General features: G+C 37.0%; 1 protein-coding gene across 1 annotated transcript in view; it reads left to right on the top strand.

The window, feature by feature from the left end:
* The first annotated feature begins 1,032 nt into the window (after positions 1-1,032).
* nsg2 (neuronal vesicle trafficking associated 2) overlaps positions 1,033-15,708 on the top strand; it is a 29,640-nt gene continuing 14,964 nt past the window's right edge. Inside the window, exons 1-3 of the mRNA XM_015036782.1 lie at positions 1,033-1,375; positions 1,611-1,782; positions 11,832-11,942. Of these exons, the coding sequence (XP_014892268.1) occupies positions 1,654-1,782; positions 11,832-11,942 (240 nt within the window). The 5' untranslated portion in view covers positions 1,033-1,375; positions 1,611-1,653. The remainder of the gene's footprint in view (positions 1,376-1,610; positions 1,783-11,831; positions 11,943-15,708) is intronic.

Genomic DNA, 15,708 nt, shown 5'->3' with positions numbered 1-15,708 from the left:
AAAAAAAAATTGCAACTACATATTTCACATATGAATCGATACATACCAAAAGTAATACGTTAATGAAAAAAAAAAAAAAAAAAAATCTAGAACACCAAAAAACCCCCCCTTTGGCAGTGTGTTTCGGCTCAAAAACTTTTTCCCCACAATATCATTTTTCAGCCAAACAAATGCTTATTTCCTGCCAGCACAGAGTCTAGATTACTCAGCTTTTATTCACACAGCTAAAGTGCTTAGTCCAATTTTTCAAAGAAGGAAATCAATACTCGATTTTTTCAGAGTGAAAAGGCTGTCCTCCTTATTCAACAATGTCATGCTTCAATTCTCATTCAGACACCTTAGGATGGTTTGCCAGAACATGTTTGCTCTTTTTCACTTTCACAGTTTAATTAGTTTTGGAACACCTTGGTCACAAGCAGCACAGAACTGTGTGATGGTATAAAGAACAAAGGGCCTCTTGTTTAGTTGCTGTCAAAACTGTACCAAGGCTTCTGCAAAGCTCCAAGTTTCACACAATACCTCCACAGATCTGAACATATGCCGGTATATGACTCCATTGCAGCTCAGTTTTTATACAAAGAGCTGTTCTCCTGCTGAAAGGTAGATTTTTGGCCCAAGGTTCAGGTTTTTGGCTTCCTCTCAGGCTTCTTACAGTCTGTAATACAGTCAAAATATCGTCAGATGGCAGTGTAGGACAAAAAGTAAAACTGACACAACTCACATGACGTTGATTGCGTTTGGATGCCATGAGGACAATTTTTAAACATATATAGCCTATATACTCATTTCTAAGCCTATGAATAATTGAAAAACATATATACAGCTAGCACTGTGTGGACAGCTGAAGTATTCATGTAGTGTGAGAGATTTTCAAAGCAAAAATCAGATGTTTTTTTTTTAGTTAAAACATTTCTATTTTTCATTTTGTCATCTGGATTTAAATTAATTTCTTATAGATTTTTTTTTCCATATTATTTTCCAAACGATTACACCTTCCCAATGTAGAAGCTGGAATTTACGAGGTACTGTCAAATGCAACATTAATTTAGCTTCCACTTTAACCAAACAAACGAGACCGGGGGATTAAGGAGTCGAAACATCCCTCTAGCGGCCAGCAGCTCCAGCGGTTGGGTGTAGCTCCACGGAGAAGAAGAGGCTGTGCTCGGATTAGGGGGTTGGGCTGCCTTTGCTTGACGGAAAACCCGCTGCCAGACATCCAGCTTGTCCTCGGCGGCGCAGTGTTGCTTTCCCGCAGCATCAGCAGCAGCGACACCGCAGCGCGGCTTCACCTGCTCCCCAGAGCTCCATCCCCTGGTCCGCACTCAGCGCTGCCGCAGACCAGAGCAGGCGGACGGACAAGGACGAACAGCTGGAAGTGAGTGGCATCACTTTTCTTTGCTAAAACGGCGGTGAGAGAATGTATAGTCTGTTTGTCCTCCAAAACCACAATCGTGCGTAAAATGTCCATGTTTTTGCATATTATCGCAAACCAGGCAGAATAATTTCTGCCTGTAAACAAATCCACAAACTGACAATATATCTGTTACTTCTGAACTTATTTCTCTGTGTTTGTTCCGGGGAGCATGAGACGTACTGTTTTTGGTTTTCAGGAGCAGCTCTTGAGGGAAATAAAGGGATACAGCAAAGCTGACGATGGTGAAACTGGGGAGTAATCTTCAGGACAAAGGGGCCAAAGCTGTGAGTGTTGAGGACGGCTTTCAGAATGTGCCCCTCATCACTCCTCTGGATGTTGGCAGCCTCCAGAGCCAAGCACCTGACAAGGTGAGACACGTACAGCCCACCAGCTCTGTGGGTTTTATCTGTGTTTGTGTATGAGGGACAGCAGAGCCGGCCTGAGGTACACGCAAACTTGGTGACATCTATGGAACTTCAGGAAAGATGCAAGTTGATGTTTACAAATAAAGTAGCTGAAACAAATAAAGCAAAAACACTGTCAGTAGAGGAGATGCTGTGGAGTTTTTCCCAATAACTTCAAAGAAAGAAAAAAAAAATCAGTCTTATTCTTCACAGAGGTGTTAAATCTGACTAAAAAAAGGAATAAAATTCTCTTAAGTTATGCACTGAAGCATATGTTCAGTGTCCCTATATGTTGTGATTTGAGTCAGCTACATGATCTTGGTTGATACATTTAAGAATGAATAGAAAGTAATTTGAGTTTTTACTTTTGTTGCATTCAACAAAGGGGGCAACACTTACAGATCAGAGCCAATCAGGAGATAATTGTCTAATTCTGACTATTATTCTGACATTTGCCTGGACATTTTCCCCCACATCATCTACCCTCTATTAATCAGCTGGTTGTCTGTACTTTGCTTTGTACCAGGAGTCTAAACCTTTGGCTAGAGAAACAAGGCGTGGAATCTGTTGAACCTTTAAATTACTGGATCTGATTTTACCCAGTCACTAACATTTGGGGTTGATGTATGCAGTGTGCCAGCTCAATTGTTAGGAAAGATATGCTATAAAGCTTAGCAGAAATTGAGTGTGAAAAGAATTTGTTTTATGACACCCTTTGTTTAAAAAGTATTTATGGAAATAACCATAATCTACAAATTATTTGTGCTCATCAACTGCAAGTACTATTATTTTTTTTCTGATTCTAATTGGATTTATTTTAGCTATTCATATTACCTACATATATGTGATTAAAACAGAATGAAGAAACACTGATTTGGACAGCTGCAGAAAGTCTGCACATGATTCCTAAAAAATATATTTTCAATATTAACAACCACTTCCTCCATTTATTGTCAGCTAAAGGTTCTCCTGTACCTTCGGCCAACAAGAAAAGCTGACAAACCAGATAATTTGCCAGGAAAACCTTGTCCACCTTGTTTGATTAGAAAAAGATCAGTGACTGGAACCAAATATGACTAACGTTAAGACACATGAACATATACAGTCAGCTAATTTAAAGTCAATTATACTGGAAAAAAAATATGTTGACAAATTTATTAAGCCAATATCATATCTTACCCATTAATGTTATTTATTTTTTAAGAAAACTCAAGAAAAAATATAACATAGTGAACGCCATTGGCTGACACGTTTTTATAGCAAAAATGTTGGAGTTTCATTATGCACTTAACAGGAAAAGGAAAAAAAAAATTCAGACCTCAAAAAGGGTGGGAAAACAAAATACAGCCAATAAAAGGATGGTTTCAAACTCTGAGGTAGCTCAACAGGAAGTGGACCTCCAAATGACATTCTGCAGGGGACCTCTTATTATTTGGGCCGGCCCAATTTGAGTGTTTATGTCAGGGAAAGCTTTATTGGATGTGCATCTGTCTGTCTGTTTCTGTTGCCATTTAAGTCGATGTTGTGGATCCAGGCCATCCTGAAACCCTCTTAACTAGAATAACCCCATCCTCCAAAGTACTTACACACACACTAACACACACGCCTATGATGTTTGATTCATTCACACATTCATTCATCTCAGCTGTCTCCCGGCTGTGTCCTTTGTTTTCCAGCTGAGATTAGGAGACAGATTTGGTGCCAGACAGCTTGTCATTTATCATCCTGACATGCCATAGTAACTCCGCCGCCGCTCGTTAATCCAGTCACCATGGCGGTGGAGCAGAGCCGATTGGTGCATCTATCTGCGGGGTTGGGACAGAGAACTGTGCTGATTGCACATTATGGAAATGAATGGAACCAGGCAATAGGCAAGCTCATTATCACTTTCAGCACATTTGGAGGCTTTATGTATGAAATGTGTTCCATGCAGCAATCACAGCTCCTTTAATTCATTTTTCCTATATTTTTACCTTTGTGTACTCATCAATTTATTCAAGAGATTTTTTTTCCAACTTGAGAAACTTTGGAAGCCTTGAGGTTGTTTGCACTCCTGAGTCAACACAGCATCTTCTCTTCATTATCTTCAGAATGTGAAGTCATCCGCAGCCGGGTGGCTTTAAATAGGAAAAAGCACTGGCATCAGATAAAAAATATGACATATTTGTCTGTTGCCCATTTTGCAGGTTTTTTGTTGCTTTACTGCGAGTTCATTCAGTGGGCAGTTGGTGTTTCCTGCTTGTAGCTTGGAATAGGGAGTCAATTTTATGTGCTTTGTGTTGGACTTCACTGCAGATTTTTAGATGGTTTCCTATATTTTGATTGGTCGTTGCTGGGGCAGCAGAGGAGGGACTTGCCCAAAGTGCCATTCATGCAGAACCTCCATCAGTGAGCATACAGACAACAGCTAGTTTAATTTGTGTTAAGACACATTTATCAGAATAATACTTTTCAGTCTTCTTTGGTGCAGGTCTTAGATAATGGCTATGTAATTTCAAATTCTTACCAATAAAGTGATTTAAATTGTATGCTGCAAAGGTATGCAAAATTCTAAATATTGAAATAACTGATTCCTGTAGAGAAAACAAACACAATTTATTTCTCATTGTGTTATGTACCTTTCTTAGCCATAAAATTATGAACTCAAAGTCAGTTTCAACTAAATCTTGCTTTTGCAGACCAAAAACCGGTCACCCTTCAAGACAATGGGCTCAGTTTTTCAGTGTTTATTGATTTTTAATTATTATTTTTTTTACTTTTAGGTTGTTCGTTGGTTGTTGTGACCCTTTTATTGACTAGAAAACATGTTGAGGTGTAAATAAATCTGTGTCGTCAGCATAACAATATAATGAGTGATCCAAAGGAAACATGGATAGTTTGATGGACAAACACAAGCTTATTTAAAAAAAAAATAAAATAAAGAAAATGGTAACAACTGTAGATGTTGACATAGATATCAATAGCATTGTTCTCATCAACATTTGAAAATAATCTAATGTTTTGCTCTTTTTTCAAAATTATTGTTTTTTTCATATTTGTCTAAATTTTAAATATTACGTAAATAACAAAATCAGACACAAAACAGAATATATTTTGATGTAAGTTAGTTATTTCGCTAAAAAATAATGCTGGATTATTATAATAAACTGTGTGCTTGAGTAACGGGTTTAATGTGCTTGCATCATTTCTACTGATCTGTAACAGCACACACACAAAGAAATGCGTAACAAAGAGAATATAAAAAAACAATTTCTACTGAGATCTCTTTGCAGAAAAAGAAGCTCTAAAACCATTTTACATGCAAAATTGTCAAATTTTTAATAAGCTGGACATCTGAAGATGGTTCTTGGTATTTAAGCGATTCTTTAATCTAACACAATCATACAGCTGCTGTTACAGCATGCATAAAGTCACTGCACGGTCTGAACCCACATTTATTCTGCTTATGGAGCCACCGTCTCTTTCCATTTCATAAACCTGTTAAATGACTTGTCCTTCAATGCTCTTACACACTTGCATTTTTACTCACAACAACAATTGCTCGCTTCCAGCAGAGTGCATGTAGGGTGCAGCCTTGTGGACACATGCAAGCGAGTGTGTGAATTGCATGTCGATCATGTCTGCAGCGACCAGTTTGTAAATGGACATCAGTCAAGCTGTCACTCATTTCCCGCTGATTAAATCGGTCCCAGCAGAACCAAGAGCAGCGAAACTGCAGCCAAAGCAGCCATCAGAACCTCAATATGCTCTATAGAAATATTCATGTTGTTTTACTGCATTTTTTTTTCTTTTAAAGATTGCACTTGTTTCCTCCTTGTGAATAAAGTTGCTGACAGATGATGCAGATATTGCATGCCATTTCCCTGCCTCACAGTAAGAAAGCTGCTGGTCCAGACTCTGCATGCTGGTGCATGTTTGTCCTTGCACTTGCATAGGACACAATGAGAGTTGGAAAGATTATTTGCCTTTAAGTTTCTTATATGTCAGCAACCTTAATTGTTAGAATTTGTGCTGCTGGCAGGGAGAGCATGGATGCGATTCAAGGCAACAATGAATTAAATCTGTAGCTATACAAATAATACAGAATGATGACTGAGGTAAGGAGGAATACAAGCAACAACACCCCCCATAATTTATTTGTTCATGACATGGACCTGGATTCAAGGCCTTCCATAAAGTCACAGCTTAAGAGACACAAAATAAGTTTTGTTAGGATTCTTCTGCAATTTAAAGTGCTGAATTAAATGTCAGAAATGGTTTACTTCCTTTTGTTTTTTGATAGGTTTGTTACACTTAAATGTTTCAACTCATTAAACTAATTTTACTGCCAGACAAACAGCCTGAGAAAATACGCAATGCAGTTTTCAAACAATGACTTTAATTTTCTAAGTAGAAAAACATCTAAACCAACCTAAGCCAGTTAGAAAAAGCACCTTAAACAAAGTGACTGGTTTTCTCACCGTTGGCTGGAACAAATTTTTGCGAATGTTACATTACTAAAGAGAAATCTTGGCCCTCTCTTCTTTTCAGAATCCTTTTATTTCAGTCACATTGGAGGTATTTTAAAGATGTACAGCTTTTATTTAGGTCATACTACAGTATTTCAATTGGATTCAAGTTTGGTCTTTTTAGGGTTCTTCAGACCATTCTTGTTATTCATTAACCATGTGAGCTTGAGAATAAAGTCACAAGCTAAAGATCAGAAAATCTCCATTAGGATTCATGGTTCCATCAGTTACAACAAGCTGCTGAGATCCTGATCAGATCATCCAGATCGTCCCACCACTATATCCAAATGAAGGATTGATGTTCTGATGCAACATCTTCCAAAAAGACTCTTTTGCCTCTTCAGTCCTCAAAATATTTTCTCAGAAGTGTAAAACATTGAGATGTTCTCGTCTCTTACAGCTTTAAACCATATAGATGATCTAAAAGGATTTTGTTTTATATGTGCTTCATTCATTTTACTGTGCCTTAGTAAAGTAGAAAAGTCTGTTAGTACATTCTGTTTTGTCAATTAGTTGACTAAAAATAATGTGATGGAGTATTTTGGCTTTTTATGCTAACCTCTCAAAGCTTGAACATCAAAGTCACAGCAAACACTGAAAAATTCAGTGAACACATTTCTCTGTTCAGAAAAAATATGCATTTTCTGCTCTCTTTCACGCTTTTCTCATGACAACTGTTTTTTTTTAAACAAATCCTACATTCACCCTTATTATGCTTGATTTTTTCTTAAGGAGAATAAAAATATCTAACTCTTCCAGTGTTAAGTGCTTTCCAGCTGTACTTGCTAAAAAAGCTGTGTGCTGCTCAGCAGGTTATGCACATGTTTTGGAACAAAGCTGGTAGAGATAACACTGAAGCTGTGACAGAAACCTGGAGCAATAAACTATTCAGACTGTGAAATAATAATTAGAAACATGTTTTAGCACTTCATACAGCCAAAAGGAGGACGCTTAATAATTTTTGGAATTGCTTTCCAGTGTTATTTTGGTGTTATATTCTTAATTTATTTTGACCTTAAACATAAAAAATTGGAATGTGCTCCTAAAAGTAAATCTTTGGAATACAAATCTCAGTATTGCTGAATTCAAAGCAGTTTTTTGGACATAATTTAGAAAAAAAAACAAATTGATTGTTTATCTACTTATCTGAGACTGTTGTTTTAAATCTGCCCTCCAAAGTTTACAGGGATGATTTCTGGCTCACATGATCAGTCCTGGACTTCATGTCACCCATTTGGTTCTGAGCAGCCTTACACACACACACACACACACACACACACGCACTGCCTATGAAGGACTGCGCTGTAGCTGCGGTTATGTTTTCTCATGGTCACTCTGTTCTGTGTTTACAGTGTGTAACCCAGCTGAGCTGCTTTAAAAGCTGCTCCTACTCCAGGTTTGTGTTTTATCCTAGCTGTGCACTTAGAGACTGATTAATTCCTCTGATATTGGGAGAAGGCAAACTGCTGCTTTTATTTTCCAGATCAAAAAGGCGCACCGGGAGAAGCTAGCAGCTCTTCAGGAAGTATCCCTGAGCATTATTAGTCAGATTTAAAAATGTAGAAAACATTTTACATTCATTTCCAAAGCTAAAAAGATGTATAAAAAGCCTTTAAAATTAATTAACCTGGAGATGTTCTTCCCCCTGCATTTCAATCCTCAGTGTAACATGATGGGCAAAAATAAGAGTTCTTACCCTATCCTGTTTGTTGAATTATTTTTAATTATTTTCAGAAGCAATAATTTAAAGCCATTTCTTGATATTTAAAAATCAATCAACACATAATTGCAAATCCAACATGAGTTTATTTGCCTTCGTGTGGAAATACATGTACGATTATGAGATCAGGCCTTCTTGTCCGTATTTGCTCTGAAACATGACATGTTAATATTTACGTTCTGAGCTCCTACCAAAGACAAGCAACAACACCAACGTCTGTTTGTAGTTCTAATCAAATAAATATGACAACATGAAAAGAGCGGCTGATTAAACATTAATCATCTTTGATTAAAATATCACTTGATCCTCTTGGAACTTGTTTTGCAGTGCTTCAACAAAGAGGGATTCCATTTTTTCTTATTTATAAAACATGTTGTTTATACCTTTATTCATAAGGAAACAAAAGAATTCAAGATGCCAAGAAAAAAATAAAAATAAAAAGCTTGTCTGCAGCTGTCTTCCACACTGAACCTTGCCAAAAACCTACACTCCCACAGCTTGCTCTCCAGGGATTACAGATAAAACAGAAATCACTGCTGCAGCAGTTCTGAGGAATAACACACTGGAAAAACACACAGAAAGAGGAATTCTGACGGATTTCCTGCAGGAAAGATCAAAACTGAAATAAACATAAAGAGTTTTCTTACAAATGAAAATTGTAATTGTAAATTTGTGCATTTATGTTTTGTGATACCAAGATTCTTGCATGTTTTTGGTGTAAATCATGCTTTTCTAAAACAAATTGAAATGCATCTCCATTTCTTACAGAAAAACATTTAAAGGTCACATGCTTTCAAGGTTTTTAAAATAAACATTACTCATGAAAATTAGATTCTCCAAGGCTGAAGTGTTGCTTGGAGAATCATTAGCCTACCTTTTCTTCATGTTGGACTGTTGGTCTTGCTGGCAGAAAAAAAAAAAAAAGAGCAGATAGTCTGCAGCCATGCAAGAGATGAAAAGACAGGTAGGACAATGATCTGTAACGCAGCCAGGGTAAGGCAGCAACATCAAAAAGGTGCAGCACGGGAAAATGAGAAGGGAAACATTGTGGTGATTGTTGTTTGTCAGATATACATAGCATTATTGAGCCAGGAAAGTGTGTAAAAATATCAGAAAAAAATAACTGAATTCCTAATATTGCTTTCTTGTTTTGAATCTTCACATCTTGACACACCTGATAAATAAGGAACTGCATGTCTTCATTAATGAGGGTAAGATAAACCTTATTTTGCCCTGATGTTGTCCACTATCATGGACGAGAGCCACCTTAGATCCTGTCTTTTTTTTTCTAAAAATACCCTGCTTTCGTATTTGTGGGCTAGCTTTTCAGGCATTAGTTCGTGTTTCAGAAGGACCTATTTTAGGATGAGATTAATGGTTGCAAATTAAAGATTGTGTTTGGGTGGATTTAACTTCTGTTTAGGAACCAGCTCCAGTATTTCTCTCAAACTGCAGGAATTCTATGATTCTTGGAATCTGTGTCTTAAATCAAGACACATGTAGATGAAAAAGAAGTAAAGAAGTATGGAAAAGTAAAGAGACCATAAAGAGCAAATCCTACAGGAGTAATGATACAAGTTGGAGCAAAAAAGAACTAAAATAAAGATATATCTAGGAGGCAAAACATGGGGAGTAGAACTAAAGAGGTGCAGATACATTTAATATTTCAAGTTATGTGGCAGTGTAGTTATTGTACACATAACTACACTGTGTAGTTATGTGTACAATAACTACACTGGTAATCTTTTATCTGTGTAGAGATAAAAGATTCTAGAGATTCTTTTATCTCTAGAATCAAATTGAATGTTTTTCTGCAATAAAAACTTAAGTTGAACTTTGGCTCCCTTTGGTACTTGTTCAGTTGAGGCATTGAATACTTTAAATGAACAGCTATAATAAGTCATCTGTAATAACTAACTATAGCTGGATAAAGTTGAAGGACTTCAGGAAAGCTTTACTGGAGAATAAGTGTTTTCATTTATATCTCTAAAAGAAAAAAAACGTCTTTAACAACATGCTGTTCTACTCAGGAATCTACATTCAGAGTTTTATAACTCCAGCGTTATGCCACACCTCATAACTGCTATTTTTACATAATACTTTACCTTTTTTTTTCCCCATAAAAAGGCATTATAAAGATTTTTAAAATGTATTTTAATTGAAGAAGAACAACTAATTCAGAGTTAGTTGGTCTCAAAGGGTTATTTTTACTTTCAGCCTCAAACATCTAGCGGGCAAAGTGAGTAAGTCGTCTATGTAGTGTAGTAATATTTTTATCTAATAAAATCCAAACAAATGTAATGAAACGTTTGAGATTTACTACACCATTACTTCATCAAAAAAATCATAAACAAGCTTTGAAGAGAACCAGACAACTCCAATAAAGGCATGGTAGTATCAAGTTATGCCAAGACTTTTCATAAAATATGTTTCAAAACTACTACAGTTTTATAGTCATATGATAAGTAGAGTTGAAGCCCTTCATTTGGATGAGAAGTATTTGTTCAAATGCCATGCTACCGTAGATGTAAGAATATGTACAATATTCCATCAGTAGTGTAGCTAAATGTATCTATATCTCTATAAACAGCGAAAGCTAAACCCACAACATACATGTGCTCAGGAATGACCAAATGTAATTAATAACTTTAAATATGTCTTTTGACTTTGTATGCTGAAAAAAGCTTGTGTTCATGAATTGTTGGTTTTCAGAACAAAGTGGGACCTTTCTAATCAGAGATGGTGGTGCTGGTGGCTAAAGACGCGTGAAAATGAGCTAAAGTTGATTGATAGCCACTTCACTGGGTAATAAGAAACGAAGGAGTGAGACGTGGAGGTGGGGAAAATGTAATGAAACAACATAAACCCCATTGTGTTTGAAACCTGGAAGCTCTGAGCATTTTGTTGTGAAATGACTTCAAGAATGAGAAAGTTGTGATAAAAAATTAGACACTAAAAATGGCAAGCAAGGCATTTGTGCTGCTACACCGACAGCCGCGGGGCTTCTGCGCCTCGGGAGTCCGACGAAACGCGCCGCATTCACCTACTGCAGCTTTCAGCTTTCAGATAACAGCATTGTGGAGCAAAATGAAAGCTTTGTTGTTCAGATAGTGGAGTCGGTTTGTGTGCACAGCAGTTTCTGGCTTTGTCTCAAAGTGACAGTGAGCCGCTTAGCAGCAGCACAATCAGCCACAAGGACACTGAGACATTGGCCTTGTTTTTCTTTTTTCCTCCACCCCATTTTCCTTTGCTGTGTTCAACATCTCTTACCCTGAATCTTGGGGATTACTATCCAGGGATTGCAAAACAGCAGCTTAAACACTGTGTCCATTTCAGGATCGCAGTGGTGAATTTCCATCATCTATAATAATGAGGTTAATAATTGATGAATGTTCCCTGATGTCACATTTCAGTCCTTTCAGTAAATGAACGAACACACAAGACAAAGACTAATGCACACATACTCATACTTAAGGGCAAAATTAGAAAGACAAGTCATATTTTATAAGTGTGGACAGAAGTCATAGTGCAAACTTTATGCAGAAAGAGTGCAGACCAGGATTTGAACCCATGACCTTCAGCAGTCCATGGCTTATAGTTGACTCACACTGTTTACTGTTAACTTGTTGTGTTTCCTCCAAAGTCAAATGATCATATTTAATCCATGTTTTTAATGTGTTGATTTCTAATAGCAACATTTCTGAGATATGAGGTGGTGTCACTGTATGAAAAGTTTGAGAAAAAATATGTTTGTGTTTAAATTTCCTGTTTTGTTTTTTCTTCAGGTGGTGGTGAAAACTCGGACAGAGTACCAGACAGAGAAGAAACGGCTGAAGGTTCCCAAGGTGGAGGAGTTTACTATCAGCTTCACCGATGGGGTTTCAGAGAGACTCAAGGTAATAAACATTCAGTTTTATTGTTCTTAAACCTTTGGGATTACAAAAAAAATAAAATATATATATATATATATATATATATATATATATATATATATATATATATATATATATAGTGTGTTGTTTTCTCCTACAGCAATCAAACTTTAATAACTGAAATAACTAATAAATAATTAATTGCAGGTCTTTAAGTTACAGATTAAACTATGAAGGTCTATGTGCAGATGTTTCACTCAACCAGCTGCAGCCAGGTGTCTTTAGGCCAGTCTGATTTTGTTAAATTTGAAATGCAAACTCTTCAAAGAACAGCATTTTTATTCCAACCGAGGAAGAATAATTTATTTACCAAGAGTTCACTATCTGCTATTATAAATTAGATGCGACTGTCTCAACATTACAAGTTGACTGTGAAGATTATGGCATGAAAATGAGTGGGTTTGTTTTATACATGGTTTCTTTTTTCATGTCACTGTCATGTCACCTAATGTCGACTGTAATAATGAGGTTAATCTTTGATAAATGTTCCCAGATGGCACTTCACTGTGAATCTATCCTCCCAAGCATGGCTGTCCTGATTCCTGATGAAATTGTTAAAACATTTTAACCCATTTTAGTTGTAGACACCCCTAAGAATGTTCTGGTTATCGTAGGAAACTTTGCGTTTTAGGTAGAAATAAAAAGTTTTGAAGGAAAGAAGCTTTCAAAGCAGACCCTGCTGCACCTTATGGTCTTGTACTTGCATCTTGAGGGCAATAAGCTTAGATATTTATTAGGTTGGTGCATCAAATTATGCTATATTGAAAGAGTGGGTGAAGTGTGACACTATGTTGTCGTAGCCCAGGAGAGAGATATTGTCTTGAGTGGGGAAAGGAACAGTCATGTCATTGTGCTTACTGATGAGTTGATGTTTAATATATCAAGTGTGTATAGAAACGGACTGAACACACAGCCTTGTGGTGCTCCGGTGCTGGTGGTGACAGCTGTACAGAGGAAATTGTGCTTGAGATCATTGAACCAGGTGTGGATGTTGAAGTGATTCAGATTCTGATGCAGCTGAATGTATTAACGTGTCATATCAAAAAAAAAAAAAGTTAGCACAAATACACACTTCTGTCTTGGTTTCTCTGTACTTATGTGTTTTGCAAATCATATTTTTATCTCTGTTTTACATCTCAGTGGAAAAGAGTAACACATGTAACTCCAGCACTCTGTGTGTGTGTGTGTGTGTGTGTGTGTGTGTGTGTGTGTGTGTGTGGTGTGTGTGAATCACACAGTCACTGTTCCACACCGTCTGCATGACCCAAAACACTGTCTGTTAGGTCTTTCTGTCGTCACGGGAGACCAGAGATCTCATGTTGTCATGGCAGCAAAAAAAAAAAACCTCCCTCCATGGCAACCCCGACAGAGAGCAAAGGAGGAATAGTGTGTGAACAGAAATGTGCAAATGTGTAAATGAAAAGTGTAACTCTCATCTGAAAGGTGCCTGTTAAAGACAGAGAGGGAACAATTAGAAAGAGGGCATAAGATATGTAGAATGTGGAGGGAAAATTAGGCCTTTTATAAAGATAATATAATTATCTTTGTCTAGTTATGTTAGATTTAAAAAAAAAATGTATTTTTACTAAAAACTGCCTTTCAGAAAATAAAGGTATGACCACGTTTGAGAAGCCTAGTATGATGTGAGGCGTTGGCATGACTCCTTAGAGAGCCGTTTATCTTTTAGAAACATTATAAATACTCCATCTGTTTTACTGTTATTGGCCTCAGAGCTATAAGAACAATAATATAAAAACACCAACTCTGAAATAACAGCAGCAGAGCTGCATTACAAAGTAATTTTGGTCATAAGTCACTGAAGATTGCAATGTGTGACTTCCATGGATCCATTGGACTGGTTGCTATATATTTTGACTTATCTTGTTGTGATGAATGGAGTTTGAATCGACCTTTTCAGGGCAAACCTTTTTTTCCCAAACTGTGCTTTTAAACCTGCAAACAGCAGTAAATCTAAAAATACCCTAAACCATTTTTTGTAGACTTGTGGATACAGCATATTTGTGGTTTTAATAAAGAAGGGACTGATTTGAACTTGGATGCATAGCAAGAAATATGAAACATCCTTTTTAGGATGGACGGGGTGGACCATAGACTCCTGGTAGAAACATTTTTTGGCCTGTTTTTTAAGTTTATTCTGTTTTGGATAAAGTTCCAGTGGAATGTAGCCTAATTCCAACGGTGGATTAGGCCATCTTCTCTGCCTTGTCACACCACATCCGGTTTTGTTTGGCAAAAATACATTTCAGTCTCTGTGATTTTGTGCGATGTCTCTTAGTTTTTGTTTGCTGAGCTGAACAGTTTGCTTCGCTTGACAGACGGAGCTGATTCTGCAGGCACAGAAACATCCACAAACGTAGTTCACAGAGCGACGCGCGCCCTTCTGTGCAGAGCAAACATTTCCAGTCGAAATGCTTGCATGCACATCTTCTCTCTCTTCAAAGTCTTGCAGATTGTGTTGATGGATGAAGAGCTCAGATTGTGAAATGCTCTTTAATCTGCCCCCCCTCTCCGCCTTGTCTCCCAACACTTCACCCGACTCCTTTGTCTGTCTTTTCACTTCATATGTATCTCTGCTGGCAGGACAGCTTCCTGTTTTAATCTTTTTCTGTTTAATTCCCCACTGGAACTGTTACAGTACACTTTTACTTATAAATGATACGTCATTTTTGATGACCTTAACCACTAACTATAGCACAATCTTCCATGGCAACCTTTAAACCTCTAAAAAATTGGTGTCAAAATATAGTAGGAAAGCCATCCAACTTTCTTCTCATCCATTTCACCAGATCCATTCATCCCCAGTTCCTGTTTTTCACAGTAAAACTTCTCCTTATAGCAAGCTGAGCTGTCATTGCTTAGAGTCCTTACTCTCCTCCTTTTCATGATCCATAAGGGAGGACAGTCTCCTTCATTCGTCCCTTGCCGTCTGTCTCTGCTCCTCTCTTCCTCTCTGTCCCTCTTGATACTCCCAGCAGGTAGAAGCTGCTGGAAGCTTCTTTTCTTTTCTCTCTAGGTATTTTTTGTTCCATATAAAGCTTTAGAGGAAACAATTTCCCACCTTTTTAAGAATCAGACATTTAAATTGAAAGCTTCTGAATTTCCTGGCGATCGGATCAAACCGAACTTTGAGAGATTCTTGCTAGATGGCAGTCTTTCTGAAAGACTATAATGACTGAACAGGTTTTACATGGTTCAAAGCAGATATTTACACAAAGATTGCATATTTCTCACTCTCTAACAATATACATTTATTATTTCAGGTCAGTTTGGATTGACAAAAATATTTCTGTTTGCTAAATACAGAATAATGAGGTTGTCGATTTGTTAACATACTCTAAGAGTACTATGTCTTTAAATCTTTTGGGAAAGTGAAGATAATGATATCATGGCTTTGCAAATGTTGCTTTTCATTACATTTAATTTATTTCTTCTTTAATTTTTTTCTACATTTATTTAAAAGAAACTCATCAGACGCAGCTTCCTTGTGTGATATCATTATAGAAAACTAATAAAATCAGAAAATATATAAGAGAGGTATTAATGATCCTCTACAAGTGTAGTTCATCCTTGGATATAGTTTTCACACGCCTGCAGGTGCCTCATTCATCTCTTAAAACAATCACTTGGAAGGCATGTGGATGTTCAGGTTCTGCATGTGGTGGGATGCAAGATGTTCACATCAACCAGAAAACAAAAGCTAATGACTTGT

This window comes from Poecilia latipinna, unplaced genomic scaffold (assembly GCF_001443285.1).
Source record: "Poecilia latipinna isolate Pla-1442-1.1 unplaced genomic scaffold, P_latipinna-1.0 Scaffold380, whole genome shotgun sequence".
Lineage (NCBI taxonomy): Eukaryota > Metazoa > Chordata > Actinopteri > Cyprinodontiformes > Poeciliidae > Poecilia > Poecilia latipinna.
The sequence above is the reverse complement of the archived record's forward strand: the minus strand, read 5'-3'. Positions and strand labels throughout refer to the sequence as shown.